Source organism: Lonchura striata, chromosome Z (genome assembly GCF_050655825.1).
Source record: "Lonchura striata isolate lonStrDom1 chromosome Z, ASM5065582v1, whole genome shotgun sequence".
Classification (NCBI taxonomy): Eukaryota; Metazoa; Chordata; class Aves; order Passeriformes; family Estrildidae; genus Lonchura; species Lonchura striata.
Genome location: NC_140740.1, coordinates 20,875,634 through 20,895,990, shown reverse-complemented (window position 1 = coordinate 20,895,990; position 20,357 = coordinate 20,875,634). Strand labels below are relative to the sequence as shown.

At 43.9% G+C, this 20,357-nt stretch overlaps 1 protein-coding gene and 1 long non-coding RNA gene across 10 annotated transcripts; one reads left to right on the top strand and one right to left on the bottom strand.

Moving 5' to 3' along the window:
* Positions 1 to 115: 115 nt before the first annotated feature.
* LOC110476529 (uncharacterized) lies at positions 116 to 19,677 on the bottom strand. Of its 8 annotated transcripts, none has more exons than XR_014951247.1 (5): positions 11,253 to 11,525; positions 10,966 to 11,142; positions 9,961 to 10,871; positions 8,897 to 8,982; positions 116 to 3,314 (listed from the first exon to the last, which is right to left on the bottom strand). XR_014951247.1 is itself a non-coding variant. In XM_085566610.1 (2 exons), the coding sequence occupies exons 1-2, from the start codon at positions 18,790 to 18,792 to the stop codon at positions 3,265 to 3,267; spliced, it is 744 nt and encodes a 247-aa protein (XP_085422736.1). In that variant the 5' UTR covers positions 18,793 to 19,677; the 3' UTR covers positions 116 to 3,264. The 8 variants fall into 8 exon arrangements, 1 of the variants encoding a protein (XP_085422736.1); XR_014951248.1 differs by having other exon boundaries at positions 10,966 to 11,034; positions 11,285 to 11,525; XR_013341566.2 differs by having other exon boundaries at positions 10,966 to 11,525.
* Positions 3,276 to 4,499, top strand: LOC144248184 (uncharacterized). 2 transcript variants are annotated; one of them, XR_014951249.1, is made up of 3 exons: positions 3,276 to 3,412; positions 3,584 to 3,698; positions 3,940 to 4,443. It is a non-coding gene; the product is annotated as an uncharacterized LOC144248184 (long non-coding RNA). The 2 variants fall into 2 exon arrangements; XR_013341572.2 differs by lacking the exon at positions 3,276 to 3,412 and having other exon boundaries at positions 3,940 to 4,499.
* Positions 19,678 to 20,357: the final 680 nt, after the last annotated feature.

Sequence of the window (20,357 nt, the reverse complement as noted above, 5' to 3'; positions counted from 1 at the left end):
TCACACTCTTTTTCCCTAAGTCAGAAGTTTACTGTGTAGAATAAAAGGTTCAGAGAAATGGGTCTCTGCTCCTGAAAAAGTGAAGGAGTAAGAACAGTAATAGTAATAATAGCAATAATAGCCAATCATATTTTATTGATTGATAATCACATGACACTATTAGGGTACAAGACAATTTAAGATGACAATGGCAAACACGCCGATTATAATGCTGCTGTTTTCTCTGATGTTTTCTTTCACAAATTTACACCAATACGCAAGCAACAGCTTAAGTAAATTAACCCCATTCATGCCTAAGTAAACAAGGGATTTTCCCAGAAAACAGTTTATCGCCTTAATGAAGCTCGTTGAGAAACAAGACCGCGCTCTTTGTCATGTAAAGTTTAATTGTAGTAGACAATAGCTCTAGGTAAACAGCAACCCTAGACAAGCAGTTAAATGAAAGGGGGGCACTCTGCGGTGAAAGCCGGGTGGCTCAAACACGTTTCCGATGTAAATAAACACAGCTCCCCTCGCCGGGCGCTGCAGCAGTAAAACTTTGCACGTGTAGCGCAGACAAAAGGAAAGTTTAACCTCAAAAGGGCCTAGCCGGGGTCCCAGCCGGCAGTGCCGGCGGCCACTGGGAAGACCCTCCGGTTGAAACTAAGGTTATTTTAACTGCTGCAGAGAGGATGGGATAACTTTGGAGGCAAAATTCTTTGGTTTAGCTACATAGTACTCCTGATGCTTCCAGAACACTCTGGCTGGCTCCTTGTTCCATCCTTCTCACAGTGCAGTGTGTGGCATGGAGGTAATTATTCCCATTATAAACCCCAAACCTATGTTTTTTATAAGCAGTTCAACAATAAAGTGAAAATACAAAATAAAATTAAATAGTTATAAAAAGTGGCACGCAAAGGTTTTGCTCCAGACGGATGGAGCCTGCTGACCCACATTCCCTTATCGCTGATCTTATTTTAATCTGCCGTGGACAACGTTCGGTTACTGACTCAGTATCACGTTCCAGCGTGACCCTGGACAAACCTTTAGGTCAAGTCCAAAGAAAATATGTTAACCTGGGCAATTAATCCTCCTCAGTTTCACTGCGAGATGTACCTAAGCCGCCGCAATTATAAAGATAATATTTGTTAAAAGCACAGGAGTGTTTGCATCCCGACAGGCCTACCCTGACCTTCCCTTCCTCCATCGGGACCAAAACCCGCGTCCCCCTATGACCTCCGCTGGAGAAGGGTGCAAGTTCCGCCCGGGCGCAAGTTCCACGCTTCTCCCGCGGAGGGCACGGCGGGTCGCGGTGCAGAGGAAGCGGACGTGGGACGTGTTCTGCAGCCCCGTCCCTTCGTCCAGGATTTCTGGGATGGCAGTGGGTGGGAAATGCTCTCCCGGGTGCCGGCGGTGGGCTCCCCCAGCCCCGGCCCCGGCCCCCGCCGGGCTGTCTGTCACCGACCGCCGGGGCACGGCGCTGCCATTTGCCCCGAGCGTGGGAATGGGAGCACCCAGCCGTTCACATCTCCTGCACGTCTTTTAACGGAATCAATTAAGCAAGACAGACCCTCCGCTTCTCCACCTCCGTCCCTGCCCCCGCCCCGCTTCTTCTCCGTGGTTTTGTCAGGTCTGTACATCCTAATTATTTCGGTATGGGATACCAGAGCTGTTTCCAGGATAGACCTGATCATCCTTAAACAAAAAGAGAGGAGGCGCACACGTGGGTTTTAGAGTAAATGTCACTTTCATTTCCAATGCTAGGTGCAGAGTAAGGCATAGAAGATTTTTTCACACTTTGACGGGGGGAGGCGATCTCGTCTCCGTCATGTCTTTCTGCTTCAGTAGCTTCCTCAAGGAAACCCTCTCGAAACAGAGAAGCATCTATGCTCGCGTTTTGAATAAAAATCGGCCATTACTTTTTTTTTCCTCTATCTTTGTGCCACTCCGCCGAGTTCTAAGTAGATGTAAATTATTAAGCTTGCCTGCACTTCGGTGTAAACTTTTTCTGAAAGACTGCTTTCACATGATTTGAAACTACCCTCAATGTTTCGTCTCAGATGCACACAGGTTTTGGGTTGGTTTATTGTTTTTTTTTTATTCTATTTATTTGGGCTTTTTCCCCCTCAGTTCAGTAGTCAGGTCTGTATCATCAGCATCACCATCTTCATCATCACCAATTACCACTTTTATTTTTAAGGCCATTTCATTGCAATGAATCACTTTGAAAAATGAAACTGAGCATTAGGTTTCTAATAGAAAAAAATATATATCCTCTTAGTCCGGTTTAACGTTGACTATTCTGGTTTTCCCTTTGTGGGTTTTTTTTTTTTTTTTTTTTTTTTTTTTGGGGGGGTTTTTTCAATAGTAATAGTTGCACATACACTGTTTACCATTAGTGCCATGTTCTCTCTGCAGAGGGTGAATGTCCATTCTGTGCCATGCAAAAACTTCATATTTTGAAATAAATATGCCATTTAACTTCCTCCAGTCTCACCTTCAGCTGTAAAAATGTTAGATTCAATAAGTATTCCTGACCCCTTTCGATTTTTACTGTCTCTAGCAGCAGTCTTTTATTTTCACACGCTGTACGATGATCTTGAAGGAGTTTTTACTTTCGGTTATCTAGCTTTATGAAGACCAAAACACTCATACAGCTAGATAACCAAAGATAACAACTCGCTTCCCTCAGAGGTTTTTTGTGTTTGTTTGTTGTTTTTTTTTTTTTCCGTCCTTGCTACAATCCAGATTCTTTTTGGCAAAAGTATTATTTCCTCCATGAGAACTAGTGCTGCTTTAAAATGTCATCCTTTTATGTAAATATTTCTGTATCTATGTGCAGCTACAAAACTATCCCTTGCCTTCAAAGTTTATTCCTAACTTTTTGTTTCAGCCAGTAATTTCCGGCAGGGGTAGCCAACAATTCGTCTGTTAATACCAGAAAATAAAACCAGCCATTAAGTTGCGTAAGCTGCGTTAAGAGAGAGGAGCATCCATTCCTTTACAGGCCCCTATTTGCATTGTAAATCGCTTCGTTTTCACGAAAGACTCCTTAGCGTCTATAAAGATGAAAAGCCTTCGGCAATTTCCAGCGCAGTGTAAGGAGGAAAAAGAAGGTGGGGAAAATCCATTTCAGCAGGAAGTAACAAGATGATTCGAGGATGAGGCTCCTGATCCCCTTAGATTGTGCACGGCATACAGCTCTTTGCCAAATGGTGGCAGCTTGATTGCAAATATCTTGCCTGCGTGTGTATTTTAGAGGGGGTAGATTCGCTCTTGGAGCTCCTAAAGCTGGTGAGAAGACGGCGGTCTTGTCGGCTGCTGCTGCACCCGGTCTGAAAGAAGAAGAAAAGAGCCATCATTGGAGGGCTTTCAGTGCCAAAATGCGGGCCAGCCCGGCAAGGTCAGAGGTCCTGGACCGCGGGAGACCAAGGTAATGATGATGTCATAAGAAACCTCGAGTACACACGGCTATTGATATGCATGAGCCACCCGCGGCCGGCGCCGGGACCGAGTCCGGTCTCGCCTCCAGCCAGCATCGCCGCCTGCGCCGCCCTGGTGCGGGGTATCCGCCCGCCCCCGTTACCTTCCTCCTCCTCTGCAGCACAGACCGCTCGACCATCCAGAGGCCGGGAGACAGGACTCTCTCCCCGGGGACGGGAAGCAGCCTGTCTGACCCCAGAGAGCGCTGCTGCGTTTCTCTAGGGCAGCCCCCGCTGGTGAGGAGGGATGCCGCGGCGGGGAGCGGGGCCTTGCGCTCGGAAGCTGGGAGGGGGGGCTGTGCTACGCAATGAGACGATGTGTAATTACACTGACAATTTGCCCTGTCGTTGTGTGTCTATGAGGGATTTTTTTTTTTTTTTTTTTTTTTGGTTGGTTGCTTTGGGGAGACAAGAGGTGTGCATTTTTATTTATTTTTTCTCCGCATCTCTGTCGTGCTTCGCGCCCATCGTGATTCAGGTATTACAGCGATCGTGCGAGGCGTTCTCCTCTGCCTGTCTGCGCGGGAAGCTGCGAGCAGCAGGCTCGGCGTATTCTGTAGCCTCTGTAACTTCTTTCTGCTCTTCCTCCCACACCCTACTCCCTCCCAACCTGTGTATGTTTCTGTGTCTGTGTTAGAAAGCAACAAAGGTGAACATTGCAGCAATATTTACTAAGACCATGCATCATCTGATGGAACTCGTTAATAAAAAGGTTTATTTTTAAACAATGTATGGTTTATTTTTATTGACCTCGTATTAAGAGAAAAGAACTGCATGCTGGTGTTACTCATGGAACTGACAGTGCAAAGTTTTAATGCATTATGTAGAGTTCTAGGATTTAAGTTTCTCAGCTCCTCCTCCTACCCTGCCCCAGTCCCCTGCTAAAAGAACATTCTACTTTGAATTATTAACAATATAATACGTATAGAATTTTCTCAAGTGCAAATATTAAAGGTCTCTCGATGATATGTGATAAAATGAACCTTCTCACTGTGATCTACCATGTTTATTGTTGAAATTAATATATGCATTTCAACAGTTCTTGTGTGTGTGTTCAGTATAAGATACCCATCAAAAAAATTCATCATAGACTATAGCCTGCTCAGAACTGCTAAAGGAATACTAGGTTAAAATTCATGCTGCTACTCTTCTAAGCTACAAAATAAAACCTGTGTCCAAGTACAATCACAGGCTATAGGCCACACAACATTCAAGTGCATTTGTTTGTAAATTAACCTGTATTTACATACAGTGATATTTTTCATGTAGATTTTTTTTTAAATTCAAGGGGTTAAACTGAAGTTGTTGATGCTTCATGCTGGCTACAGAGCTTGCTTGCATCATAAAGCTTATGTCCCCTCGTGTGTGCACAGCGGAGCCATAGGTACGTGTGTCAGTCTAGGTGCATGTGTCTAATTGTTTGTGTTAAAATATATAGGCAGGTGTATGTGGTTACACTATAAAACAACAACCGTATCAACAAGCCCATTTTTATTGCAATGATGTAAACATGAAAATGGGGAAACAATCCCATTTGTAAGATATGGCCTGAAATTAATACTGCCATCAAAAAGCAGCACACAGATGCTGGTAATCTACTAACTGCTAAATCTGAATCCTGCAGAGACATTACCAATTTACTTCTGTTTTCAGATTCTAAGACTTTGAAGATGAACACTTCTGTTTTAAACTGGTATTATATATCCTGATATGGACTGTTTTTTGCCACCAGGAAAAAAAAACACTGTTTTGTTTTGTTTTGTTTTTTTATCTGGGGTACATAAAACCTACTTGTGGCAGCGTTCTTTGAGGGAAATTTAGAACCTGGCACAAAATGGTTAGAATTTTTATGATGCTGCATTGTGTCTTACTGAGCTGCTTCATTACCTCTTGGATTGTTCAGGCACAACAGGGTCAACTGAATCAGATATCTGATGCAATCAGAGACACATGATCACTTTGATTATTATACAAAGTTCTAATGAGTTTATATGAATTTTTCTGAGTTGGCAGATAGGCAAAAGATACTTTTTGTGGCAATAACTAGGGACAGCATTACTGGTGATCAAGCATGTGTTGCACAGGAGAGGTTTGTGAACTTATGCATTAAATTTTTTCAGTAAGAGGCATGAAATGACAAGTGATCCTCATGTATGTGTGTGTGTGTGTGTGTGTGTGTGTGTGTGCACCTATGCTTACATACAAGTGCATATATACATATGTGTATATATAATCCATATTAACACAGATGCATACATACATATTAAATGCATGCATTTCACCAGCTGTCACACCACCAGATTTAAATGCAAGGTACATTATAGTAAACTGGAATTTTTTCAGAACAAAGTATATCTCTAAAACACCAAACTTTCTTTTCACAGCTTCACTTACTCACTAATTTGGGAAGTAACTGTAATACACCTGTTGTATTTTGTTGGTTAATCATTGAAGCCTAAGCACGTCAAAAGAGGCAATGTGATGGTTATGACCCAGCTGTTCATTAGCCTTATTACCAATTACATTTTCTACCTCTCAGACATCAAGGGCCTCAACATCATCATGAGTTGTTTAACTCTTTGCTTATTCTGAATACAAAAATATATTCAACAGTTGTAAAGCACTTTTCTAAAACTGTACTGTTGCCTAGCATGTCAAAAGTTTAAGCACAGCACAGTTGTGAAAAGCAGCTGTTAACACTGCCCATCCTCTTCCAGTTGACATAATTGTATAAAACTTACTTATTTCAAAATCACTGTAGAAATACCTGCCTATTAGAAGTTATGGAATACAAAACACTTTTTCCTTTTAGCTCCCTAGCAAATTCCTTCTAATGGCCTCTAGATCTCCATGCTTGTTTTCTAATCTTTTTATAGGTCTCCAGATGGCTGTGATGTAAAGAAGAAATATCATATATGGATTTCTTAAGAGCAAACCATCTCTATTGTCTTTAAAGAGGGATGCTAATGGTTCTCTAACTATTGTAATCAGACCCCCATCCTAATTCCAGCAATGCCATCTTCTTTGGGAAGACACACAGGAACCCCACTTAAGCTGCTGTGGCATACATAAGAAGGGTGTAGTGTTGCAGAAAATCCCTTTTTGCACTAAATTATAAAAAAATTCATGTAGAGGTAAACATTGCTGCATGCCAGTACAGTCCAAGCCATTTTTCCCTGCAGAGCAACATCCCCTTTCTCCCATCCAGGTAAGTCACTCTAGTGCCTCGCCTTCAAATGAAACTGGCTTATCATTTCTTTTATGACCACAATTTCATTTTACAGGTAGCTGAAGGTTATACTTCTCTTACATTAAATATCCAGTATGCAAAAGGGTATCTACTACAAATTCAAAATCAGAAATAAGATACGACAGAGTATCAAGAATTCAAAGTCACAGAAAAAAAAAATCAAACCCTCAAACAGTCAGTGATTACATGTGGAAACCCTGTACCATTAAAGGACATGTATTCTGTTGGTAATGTAAATAATAACGTCTGGCTTTTATTAAACAAACAAACAAACAAAAATTACTATTTCTTGTTGCAACTGTCACTACCTGTGGTCTGTCTTAATTGTTTAAATCTGAAAAATAGGCCCCTAAAAAGCAAAGGATCATAATTTAAATATCTTGTTCCAGAAATATATATGAATATATAAGTCTATGTGATTAGAAGGTGCTGAGTATATTAACTTTTGGGATTATTAGATAAATCACTAAAACGCTTGACCCTAGATTAAAGGTGGAAAAAAACTAGCCACATTTCCTGCAGACGATTTAAGACGACACAAAACAAATATGAGTGATATACTTCTGTATCTGCAGGGTTAAAGACAGTAATCAATATTTACTGTATTGATTATTAATAATATATGTGTGTTTTGAACTGCATTATTATTTTTGGAGAATTGCACTTAAAAATAAAAGGCTAAAGATATTATTTGGGGCTGCTGAACAGAAGGGGTAAAAACTATAAAGGCAGATCTGGGATGGAAACTGTAGAGGCAGATCTGAAATTTTTGTACTATAAGCTGCCATTTACTTAATAAAGGTTGGAGGCTCCACCTAGACTTCAGCTCAAACACGCAAAATATATTATACCAGCCTTTTCCTGCCAGATTTCCCACTTGTTCCTGACAGATGACGTCCTGAAACCAGAATTGCTAGGAAGGCATAGTCTCTATTTACAGCTCTGCAAACTTATCAAGGGCCGTGGATGTAAATAAATACAATGTAAATTGCTGGTTTTCGTTGCATTATATCTATCACAACAGCCTCGGCTAAATAAATAAATAAATAAATAAATAAATAAATATAATAATAATAATAATAATAATAATAATAATAATAATAATAATAATAATAATAATAATAATAATAATAATAATAATAATAATAATAATAATAATAATAATAACGGTGGTGGTGGTGGTGGTTGTTGTTGCTGTTGTTGTTGTTGTTATATCCCAGGCAGCAATGCTGTTCTTAGATGTTGCGATGAAGCAGTTTCACCCGTTCAACGCACACGAGTGGGCCGCGGTTGTTGAAGGATAACTTTGTTTTGGTGGAAAGGATACAGGGATGCAGAGGGGTACGCCCGGGGCAGGGTGAGTGGCCGGGCCGCTCTTCACTGGCCCTCCCGCAACTCCACTGGAACTGTACTGTCCCCGACACTGGAATTGCCAGGTGCGTTCTCGTGTTGAGCAGAGCCATTTTGGCAGGGATGGATTTTGGAGAACCCGAGAAGTGATGGCCCTTGCTCCGAGTGACCCACTACGTGAAAGGCAGCGGACGGCTGCGGGCAATCCTTTGTACCCTGACCAGCCGCAAGACATGACTCCGACTTATCTTCTTTCCTCTCCCTTCCTTTTTTTTTTTTTTCTCCCCTGCATTTCTCCTCCCCTTTCCCCACACCCTCCCCCTCTCCTCGCTCCACTTTGTGGGGGTTTTGTTTGCTTGTTCGTGTGGTTTGCTAACTGCTATTCTTCAACTCTGTGAGTGTTCCTTCTTGTGCCTGCACACCTTCCGAGGGCCAACCAGGCACTGCAAAAGAAGTCCCTGCGAAGCCATAGCTCAGCATCCGCTGGCAGTCTGCTAGATAATTAACATTTCCCGCACTAAATGCAGCCCCGACCAACAGGTTTGGCATCCTCAGCTCACCGGCATAAGCCGCTGTGTCCAGTCACAAACCCTTGTTAATCACATGTCCCTTGCCGGGAGCGACAGAAGGCAACCAAAGCTACGCCGAGCGACCCGCCCCGGCTACCCGGGCAGAGCCGGCCTCATCGCCGGCTCACAGGCACCCTGGAAATCTCCATCCATCGGGGTTTCAGCAACCAAATTTTGCAGGGAATTTAGGACACACACACACACACACACACACACACACACACACACACACACACACACACATACACAAACACTGCAGTACTTACATATCTTCGTCTTTATCAGGGAATGTTTTTACCCCACATGTAGGGGGTGAGTTGAGCCTCTGGTGACACACAAATATTCCCACAGCCTAGGAGCAGAAAAAGCTCTTATGCGTCTCCAGAAATTCAAGTGTTTCCCCTCTCCATCCCTATTTAAAAGTGTCCCTTAGATCCACGGTGTTCTTGCTCCAGTGACTCTAAAATAGTTTAAAATATTCCATCCATGAAAACGGGAGAGAAATGGAGAAAGTTGGCATGGGTTTGCCATTATTTTTTCTCCTTTTTCCTCACTGTTTCCTACACCCTGGAGTAGAAAGTGAACTGTTGTATATGAGGTTCTGCAAGTTTTTTGGGGGGGTTGGCCAAGGTTTAGTCCGGCCTCTCTGCTGAGGAGGACGTGCTCCGAAATTCAACCAATTTCCCCAACGCTTTTGTTGCTGATGAACTGAAGCCCTATTGTTTTTCATCCATTGCCACGGTCTTTTTCAGTTCCTACTATATGTTATGCGTTTGCACCAAAACCTCTCATAGTCCCGTTACGACAGACAGAACAAATTAGAAATTAGAAATGTCTAGTGCAGAGAAGAGCAATAAGCAATAAGTACTTTTCTTTTTTTTTTTTTTTTTCCTAGAGAAGAAAGGAAGCTGCATTTCTTTGGAAACTTAAAAAAAAAAAAAAAAAAGTGAAAGAAAAAATCGAGTTTCCTAAGGTGCTTCCCTCTCTCCTGTTAACTTCTGAAGAACAGTGTCATCTGAGTCTTGTTTCTGGGGGGCACTTATATTCTGTGCAACTTTTGTCAAAATCAAGCAGTCGGTCAACACCAGGTAAAAAACCCCAAAAAACCCCAAACCTCCCCCCGCCCCACAAAAACCCAAAAAAACCTAAACAGGAAAAATAATGATGTTAACAAAAAACACTCTTCCCATTCCTGCTGTCAGGTGAACTTAGAGCATGACCTCTCGTCACTGGGAGGAGGATGTCCCAAAGCGCTGCTGTTTCCTTCTGCCCCCTCTCATCTATCTCTCCGAGTTTGAGAACAGCATGAAAACACCAATAAAAGCCCCACCTAGGTTTTAGGCTGCGTGAGCCGACGGGAAGAAGTCTGGGTTAGCGCCGGAACAGGAGATGTGCAATGAGGGAGGGGTGGAGGGAGAGATGGAGGAGGGATAGAGGGAGGTAGGCAAGGCGAGGGGATGGCAGGAGGGTTCGTCCCTGCTCTAGCCCCCGTCTGGGGGGCGTGTGGGGTGTGACTGAGGGGGACCGACGTCGTGCTGGCGCCTCACTCCGGGTCGGATATACACAGCGCCCCGCGGAGGGGAGGGGGCTGCGAGGGGTGGGGGCTGGCGAGGGGAGGGGCGACGCTAAAAAATTACTAAATGCGCACATCCACATATATATTCCTTACAGATGCCCCTACACAGACACGTGTGTGTATGCATGTGTATGCATATGTATGCATCCATCCATATAAATATTTATAGTTATGATAACAGGCGTCTGTTCCCCCCGGCGCTTGGCTCCAGGGAGAAGGAAGGCGAAATGCCGTTCCCAGTCGCAGACTCCCGCGGAATGTTTCCACGGGGAGAGTCCCGCAGCAGCCCCGATCAGGGGCAGGACATTCCCTGTCGGCAGAGCCTTCGGAGACCCGGCGGACAAAGAGAGCTCTGTGAGGATCCACATGCCAGCCCCGAGTGAACCGAGGGAATTCAGCACGAGTGCTCGGCTGTATGGAAAAAAAAAAAAAAAAAACCAAAAAAAAACAACCCAAACCAAAAAAAAACCCCACCACCCCCCAAACAAAAAAACCAAAACCGCTCCCCCGGTCAGAAACACATTCACGTTTCCGTTTCCTGGAGAGAGCGTTTAAATTTAGTTGAGATGCTTGAAGGGAGAAGCAGTGTGTGAGTATACAGTTTGCAGCTCTAGGAATGGTTGTGTCAAGGTCCACAGAGATTCTCTGGAACAGCTCATAGAAGGCTGAAAAGGCGTAAATAATGTCAGCAGAAAAGGAGGGAAACTCTGGTCCTAACAGAGAGGACCACTCGTTTCCAAGCCACCGGCTACATCTCACCCTGCCGTCTCGCCGTCTGAAGTTCCCCAGGAAGTGAAAGTTCTCCCAGACATCACGACACAGTGCGGTCTCCAAAAGGAGTGGGGGAAAGGAAAGAAGAGGACAGAATGCTCTAACCTACTCTCCGCCAGTACGATATCTGTAGCTCACCGAATCCCCGCTTACACCGCGTCTCCTCTGGGTGGAGTGAGAAAGCATTGCTGTAAAGCCATGAGCGCGGCTTGGACTTGCAAATCAGGGCAATACCCGAGATGAGGGCTACCCCACTCCTCTGGCGGCCAGCCTACCTTCTCCCACTTTCTCTCTCCGAGCCCCGTACCTGCGATGCGCTACAGAGCAGCGTCTGGATGAATGCTGCGCCCCCACCGACTCAACGCTCCTCTGTCATGCAGCACTTTGGCTGGGGAGGGGGGAATTTTCTTAATATCTTTTAAAATTGCTTGGAATTTTATATTTTCCGCTCGTCTCCTGATGAAAATAAGCCGCAAATAACGTCCAAATACCACCACTACTACTATTACTACTACACACACACACACACACACACATATATATATATATATATATATATATATATATGTGTGTGTGTGTGTGTATATATATATATATATATATATATATATATGTGTGTGTGTGTGTATATATATATATATATATATATATATATATATATAAGAAAAATTGAAAGAAAAAAGATAGAGAAGGCTGGATGGACTCTGCAGTGCTGCGGTGAGGTCGGCTTTCTTTTTGGGGCCAAGTGCTGGGCTGGGCAGCACTGCTCCTGCTGCTAGAGTTTATTTCATGGGGTAGAATGCGGGCGGGAGCCTGCGCGCTTGCGGAACAGCGCGGAGCATCTCCGCGGCTGCGCCCTCGCCCCGAGTCCCCCCATCCCCTCTTCACGCTCAAGGCTTAGCGGAGAGGTCGCGTCTATTGACGTCAGCTGAAGGCTGCACATCCGTTTACACATTAGCGAAAGTAGGGCATAAGAAAAAAAAAAAAAAAAAAAAGAAAAAAAGAAGAAAAGACTATGCAAATCCTCTCGTTGGGAGAAGAGACCGCGGATTCTGGGAGCGATCGTCCCTATTTGCGAAGATGCTAATCAGCGGGAATTAGCAGAGCGTCCCCTTTTCTTCCAAATATCATCATCATTATCTACCACACAAATATCCCCGAAATGAGCTATCAGGGCCGAGCTGCGGCGCGCAGAAGAGCCCGTATGGGCGCAGGCGGCCGCTGCGTGTGAACAGGAATCCACCGCTGCGCCATTCTGTTCTCCTCCTCCTGCTCCTGTTGGTCCATCGCGTGTTACTTTTAATACTGATGCAAGTGTAAGGTATATTTGCATTGTTTTTAATTTACTGGAAATTGCAGCCTACCACTTGTCCTTTGCTCCCTCCTTTCTGTTTCTTTGAATATACTTGTCCTTTCCTCCACCCCACTCTTATTTCCCTGTGTTTTGGTGAGACTCTGCAGTGTATGTCTTTATATCTAGTTTTCTCCATGATTCTATTTTGTAGAAAATTACAGGTTATGAACAGTTCTAGTTTTACAAATCAAAGTGCACGATATGCTTATTGGACATTTAAAAGGCTGGAGGGTCTTGCTACCCTGCTCACACTGCTGGAAGTTGATTGTCTAGGTAACTTCATATTAAGAAAACCAAGTTTTAGAAATGACTAACACACCCCTCCCCTTCTGCCCCATTTTAAGGTATAAGGCAATATAGATAAAGGGTGTAATAGGGGTAGTTTAAATGGATTTAAAAGATTTCATTGATGTTTTATGGCCTCTAACTGCACTTGTATCAGCCTTTATTTCAGAAATAATTTATTTCAAAATTCTTAATCAAAATATGCAAAGTCAGGTATGGAGAGCTGTCTCCGAGGAAATTGTTTTGTAATTTCTGTCTTAGGTGCTGCATTATTAAATGTGTGACATACGGTTTCTAACATGTACATATTTAATCCAGTACCCAATTCTTCATAGAAAGAGCATTTAGATACTTTTTTTAAATACCACTTGTAGCCTTACGCTTACTTTATCTGGAAATCCATAGGGCTTGAATTATATTACAATCACAGGCAGCACTTTTCTGTTTACCTTAACGCATAATGAAAAGAAGAGTAGTTTAAATAATAAAACCAGAAGATTTCCGTGTTTTTGTAGTCCAGGAATGTTTTTTTTTTTTAAACGAATAACGTTATTCCATTAAAAAAAAAAAAATAGGCCGTGCATACTGTTTTTTTTCTTGTTCGAAAACTCAAGTGCATGAGTAGATTATAAATTATTTACGTGAATGGTCATATCAGGCAAAAGTTAACCCTCACCAAAGACTGTTATGTATGTCTTTTTTAAAATAAAGATTGGAGGTTCTCTTAGCTTGTGCCCGTTTCACCACAAGTATATTTTAATTCTTCATCGTTTATAACGTTACTTCCGTCACTCTCTCTCCAGTTTTGTAAGCCCTACGCTGACATGTCACCCAGTAAAAAACAGTCATGTGCCTACACATAAAACGTGTAAAAAAATAATACTCTCCCAAAACGGAAATCGACACGGTCATCCATCAGATTAGCTCTTACCTTACCGCATATAGAATCAATCCATTAAGAAAGCACAAATTCTACACATTTTTACCAATAGCAGCTGCCGGGGATTCAACCCATTCCCCGCCCATCTCCTTCTTTTAAAAAGCACACGCGGGCTCCCGTGCTGCTGCCGCTCCCTGGCGGAGCCGCATCAGCGTGTGCGGGAGCCAGCCAAAAATGAGCGTGGCTCTGTCCGTCTGTCCGCCCCTGCAGCGCACCGCACATCGTCCCCCACAGCCCACGGAAGCTTACATCGGCCCCCGCTGCAGTCCCGACGGGACGGGGGTAGCAGCCGCCTCCGTCCCTGGACCAGCCCCCGCCGGGATGCTGGGGGTCCGCCTTGCAGCTTCCCTCCCTTCCTTTCCCCTCCTCGCCCCACTTCACCGCACAGCGGTCCCGCGAATCGCAGCGGTCTCTTTTGTATAACCCTGGAGCAGCGCACCCCTTCCTCGCCCTGCCTGCGCCTCTGCCGGGGCCACGGGCAGCATGGGGAGAGCTACGTGTCCCCTCTCATCCCACTACTGGTGGAGTAGGAGCAATAAATACAGCCCCTGCTCCTCCTCAGCCACTCCGCACACACATTGCCTAATACCGGCCTAATATCGGATTTACCGCTAAAACCAGTGGTGCCTATGTTCCGCTGCACATCTGCACGGATCATCCAAGATGACTAAAATGCCACCGACGTTGGCGATTTCTTGGATTACTGTCCAAAGATGAATAAATAAATGAATATATAACAGCGCTAATAATGTTGACTTGGGGTGGCGGCTGCATAAAACAGATTGCTGGGTTGTAAATAACAAATGCCTGAAATAAATAATTTTCTCCATATTTTCATTCCTTTTCATACCTTTTTTTTCCTCCCCACCAATGCATTTAATACCTATCTCTCAGCATTTTGCACTTAAGTTTTCTCTCACCTCTCTTCATCCTTGTCTTTTTATACTATATGTAAATAATCCGAACTGCATATTGTTCTACATATAAGCATTATTTTTTAGAAAAGGGAAGGGCAGGTATTGTGGGTATAGTATAAGTATTTTCTAATTTTCTTTTTATTTTCTCTTTCCTTTTCTATTTACTTTTCGATTTGTTCTTACTTTTTTGTTTCCCTTGGAAGACGGAAATACTGAAATGAAAAAATATAGAACGTCAAACAGATAATATTTGGTGAAATAATTGAAGTTCAGCATGACATTTTTTTTTTCCTGCAAGACAAAAAAACCAGAATTTTATCTGTGCAGATAAAAAAATTAAAATTAAAAAAATAAACCAGAGTTTTATCTGTGCTTACACGAATATTTATTTTTTTTTACACACAAGCTTCCAGCACGTGTACACCCTCAATGTGTACCTCCCCTGGAAATAATAATAAAAAGCCAATTACATTTTTTTTTTTTTTGTGATTAAGAACATGTCTCCTTATAAGAGGTACAAAGGCAGAAATCAAGAGGAGCAGCAGAAGAGGTGATGGAAGTTGTATTTCTTTCATCCAGAATTCATGTGATCACTAAATGTTAAGGTTTTCAGCTACTGAAGTATAGCAAATACTTTGTTAGGTCTGTTTTAGCGAACATGCAGAATGCAAACTTCAGCTCCAGCCCGAGATGACCAGCCAGCACAGCCGACTCTGTGCAAAGCATGGTTTTGGCTTCCAGCACAGGCTGAAGAGGAATGAATCAAAATTTTCAATGCCATTTCTGCTATTTTATTTGAGTATTCAGTTTATACCTAGGTGTAAAACAACTCATCGGAAAGACCAGGTTTGGAATGCACTGTTATCTCTCTCCCGTCTCCTTTCAGCGCTGTCCTAATGACACCCCTGGCTGCCGTGTATGGACTCCACTCCCACAACATTTTTAAAATAATAAAAAAAAATAAAGTGGTACTAAGAAACACCAAACTATAGAGAGATACCTAGCAGGAAGAAGCATACTCTGCAGGTAGAGCATCCCTCGGGTGGCAGGCAATATTCTCGTCTCTCCGTCCTGTTTCTACTCCTTGACCCCACAGCAGGTGGGGTATGGTAATCGTCGTCTCCTTCCTCTCTCTACACTGCGCTTCGTATGTTGTTTGCCGCAATCAAAATACAGTGTCGGTCTGTGGATGCCTGTTTGAAGAGCAGTCGGGGTTACGAAACGCAGGGGGCGGGGGGAGGAGCTGCAATATCTCAGGGAATAACAATATTTTAGTATCCTTCCCTGCAGAATGGCCCTCCGTTCTTAATTGAATTTGTACGTCTGTTGCGTGGAAAGACCTTTTTCTCGGAAGCTCTTGTTAGCTGATCGTAGTAGGCTTTTATCTTTCTTCGATTTTTCCTTCCCTTTTTTGAATAAAAATAATGAAAGGTTTGATGTTACAGAAATGCAATTCTTACGTCTGGCAATGGTAGGGAAGAGCTTTAAACGCAGTAGACCGACAGGAAAAATATAAAATTATGTAGTCCCTGAAAGTTAGAGGTCGTGTTTGATTGGATTAAGCGCCCCGTCTTTTTTTTTTTTTTTTTTTTTTTGTGTGTGTTTTTTTTTTTTGTTGTTGTTTGTTTGTTTGTTTGTTTTTGTTTTGTCTTATTTTGGTTTATTTTTCCGGTTTCTTTTCGATTTTGGTAGCTCATTAGCTGAACTTTCTCCAAGACGATGTGTTTCTATGATTGACTTTTTACATCTCCTGTTAGGAATTTGTGATTTTCTCATATCTCAACAGGCTTTGGACAGACAGAAGAGTAACCCTGCCTGTCTCTCATAGGACGTTTCTTCTTCACTTCCAGGAAATTATTTCAGAAATATATATATATATATATATATATATATATATATATATATATATATAAGAACATGATGTGTTGTGTGTTGGTGGTTTTTAAAAGGTTTTTGGGTTTTTTTTATTTTTTTTGTAATTCTTTTTCCCAGTAGGCTCTTTGGGCTTATGTCCACAAAATATTTCAATTTAAAAGCAGCGTCACTGCTAAATGCAGTTACAAAATCACGTGCGCCTGTGCTGATGGTACCAGCGATGCACACGGAGGGAAATACACAAAACTGAGCTACATCTATCACACAGCAAAACCCGAGTGCAAATTCCTCTGCCCTTCAATAGGATAACAATTTCGAGTTGTTTTTCTTAGCAAAGGCATCTCAGCCAATGGACCGATCAGATTATCTGAGGGCCGCTTTCACTACGGCCAGTGGAAAAATAAAGATTAGAAGTCACAACAGAACCGATGGGGTTCTAGGAGAGAAGACGTGGTGGTGGCCTTTGTCCATTTGTCCTGGGAAGGATGTTGTCCTTCTGTTCTGGTACCACTTCAAAATGCAATGACTGTTTTGACACCAAAACGACGGTTGTCACTCTTTTTGCCCTGTGCAACATATTGTAATCCTCGTCCCACTCCCACCGCGTCTCCCCACTGCAGCACTTTGCAGACGAATGGACGGACAGATGGACAGTGCTGCTGGTGCCGATTCCAATGCTGCTGGAACACCAATCCGTCTAGCTGTGACACCAGCATCTTCATTAAAACCTTGCAGTTTGGGTGTTTATACACCTGTTGTCAAAATGTTTCAGAGCTCTCTCAGCTCATCTCCCGAACTGAGCATCGGGAGCAGAGCTTATCGGGCAGCCCGTCCTACACCGGGGACGTTGACCAGGACAGAGACGCAGAGCCCCTTGCCATGATGGCCCACTTCCCCTCCTGTTTTATTCTCCATCTTTTCAGTAGCAACAGGGGAATCTTGAAACAGAGCTAAGGTGATGTGTTCTGTTGCCACGCTGTGGGAGCTGCGGAGGTCTGACGGGAAAACACGGTTTTAAAGCGGGATGTAGGGCTGTCACCACACCTCCCTCAACCCTTACAGGACATCAGATCCTCTTATTCACCCCCAAGAGGACGCTGAGCGGGAGAAGACAGACCTGTATACAAACCTGTACAGGCGCAGGCGGAGGCTGTGCCCCATCCTTTTCCTGTCCAGACCGGCACACCCCGAGCAATCACTGGAATGCGCCCGCCGCCTCATTCCAACACCATTGATTTTGATTTCATCCCGAGGGACACTCGACGGCCTGTGTCCGCTCCCTAACCCCCATGCCTGTGGGGTGCGATACTCAGGGCACAGACAGTATGGTGCAGATACGCCAGCGTCTCCCGCGCGGCTATTTAACAAGGCACATTGGCGCATGGGCCCACATCAGCTAACCAGGGTTGAAATCCAATAGCTTCTCTGCACGTGAATAAGATTCGTCACTGACGGCAAGAAATTAGAGGGCAGGAGGATGTTAAGCAGAAAAGGGGGTGCGGCGCAGGGAATCCCTCCACCCAGAAGGGATGCTTTCCTGGATCGTCCCCCTCTTTCCGTTCGGCCCGTCGCGCGTTATTTCGGAAGGCAGAGATTTGAAGATCTGAGAGAGGACGGGGAACAGGAGGGCTTCCCTGCCTTTCCCTCAATCCCGGACACACTTTCCCCGCCTGGTGGTGACACGGCAGGGCCGGACCCCTCCCAGCTCCCCCCACATCCCTCGCCGGGGGCTCCCCGTCCCGGTACTCACCGCGCGGCCTCCGTTCTGCAGCATCATTCGCAGGGATGTCAGGAGAGGCTTCGCCAGCCCAGTCCCTCTCGGACGGGCGGGAAGAAAGGAAGAAGGGGGGAACGAGGAGCAGGTTGCTTTTGGAGAGAGGAGGGCGGCCACGAAGGCTGCCCCACACCGGACTGTGGCGTGGCTCACTCCCCCGCTTTGCCCCGGTATTTCCTACACACTTACTTCCCCCGTTCCCCCCAACCCCAAAGCCAGAAAGCCATCGGGAGCGGGGAAACGTCTTTCGAAGGGGATTTCCTCCCGCCAGGCAGGGAGAGGAGTCGGGGCTTAGCCTGCAGGCCTCAGGGGCACTCGAGATTGGGGCAAGAGAGGGAGAGGCGTGCTTGCGTCCCATGGGGCTCGGGAGCGAGGGGTGGGCATGATCCTCCCCGCGCCGCGCATCGCCTCCCGCGCCACCCTCAGCTGTCGGCATTAGCAGTGCTATTCCTACCGAGGCCGATGGTAAATTTAAGAGGCCTCTGCGAGGTCGGCGTCGGGGCTGGAGGGGACAGAGGGCATGGGGAAGAGACTTCTTAGGGAACATGGGCTCTGCTGGCGGCCAGCCCCCTGAAGAACATCGCTGCGCGCTGGTGCTGAAGAGCCGGCGCTGCTCGGCACTCCGGGGCGCAGGCGGCAAATGAGCGGCAGCTGCCCCCCTCTGCCACATCGGTGTCGAGGGTCTGGGGTCACACTATCTGGATCCGGACTCCTCGAAACTTTCACTGCTGCAGATATACCGATAGCCTTTGCAGTTCATTGGCTGGACCTTCATCTGGTCATATTCTCCCAAAATTGTTGGCATAGGTACTGGGCAGATACCTCCCCACGGGTTGTGACTGCGACATCCATTACAATTTGTGCGCGATTTGCATGCCAGGATAGCACGACTCCAAGCCTTCTTCCCTCTGTAATGCCAAAGACGACACATATTATTTGCCATACAGTTATTTGGAACAGAGTATGTCAACCAGACTGTGATTTCTGTGGGTTTTTTGTAAGTTTTGTTAGGCAGAATGAAAATAGGCCAACAGTGATACTTGTCAACATATTTCTGGATGTTTATACCTTTTATATACTATACCACAAAGCCCAAATAATGTAATAAGAAGTTGAGTTAATGATACCGAATTAAACTATTAAGTATTAATATATTGAAACCCAGATTCTACTAATATGAAAATAAATATAGCATAAACAGAAAAGAGTGTTTTAAGTATCATATAAAATGTTCACAAATTGTCTTTAGCTTCTACCGATTATGGTTTTATATGAAGTCATTAATATAACTGAAACAGCTAAGCCAGACCACGTTGGAATTCCTATTACTTAAATTGCATAAATAAAATCCTTGAATGATGCAATTTAGTGCAGAAACTTTTTTTTTTTCAAAACAAAAAACTAAAATATATCAGAACTTACTTCATTTTACAATGAGAAGAGTTGGCATTATCCTTACCCGAAGCAGATGGAAAAAAAAGGAAACTCTTGAATTTATGTGGTTGGAGGTTCACACCCCCTCCCCCCTTTACCCAGTTTATCGTTACTGCTTTTAATTACATGTACTCACTTACTCGTATGGAGTATGGTTTTTCGTCTCTCTGCATGTTTTTGAAAATACTCAAGCGTAGGTTTTCTTCTTCAACAGTTATTTGGGTTGGGGCTGGTTTTTAAAATTTTATTTTTGTTTTGCTTGCTTTTTGTTCTTTTATTGTTATTTTGGTTTTGGGGGTTTGTTTTTTTGTTTGTTTTGTGTGTGTGGGATTAAAGAAAATTGCTTTTGACTTCAGAAATCACCTAAATTCTTTCTGGGTAGGTCAGCCCCAGGCATGAACTACTATAGAACTCTAAGAATTCAGGAGAGATAAAAAGCAGATTGTTATAGGAAATCATCAAATTGGTTCTAAAGCCATTGAAATCGGTGCACCAGATTTTTAAAGAGTGAGAATTTGGCCCAGTTGTTTAAGTTATAAGGATATGTGGCTGCTTGTTTTAAAATGTAGATCTCAAATTTATCTCTTTTTAACTTATGTATACATTATCTCTTTCTCAAAGGATTTTAAAGGGGTAGGAAATTTGCTTAATTTAAACTAGTTTATTTCCAAATTTATTAGTGTTCCAGCCATGCAGTTGTACGGAACATAATTATCAGATAAAAAATTTTTTTAAGAGCATGAAACCATACAATAGGAGATGAAGCACTTAAAATCCTTCTTAATGATTCTGGTCAAGGGA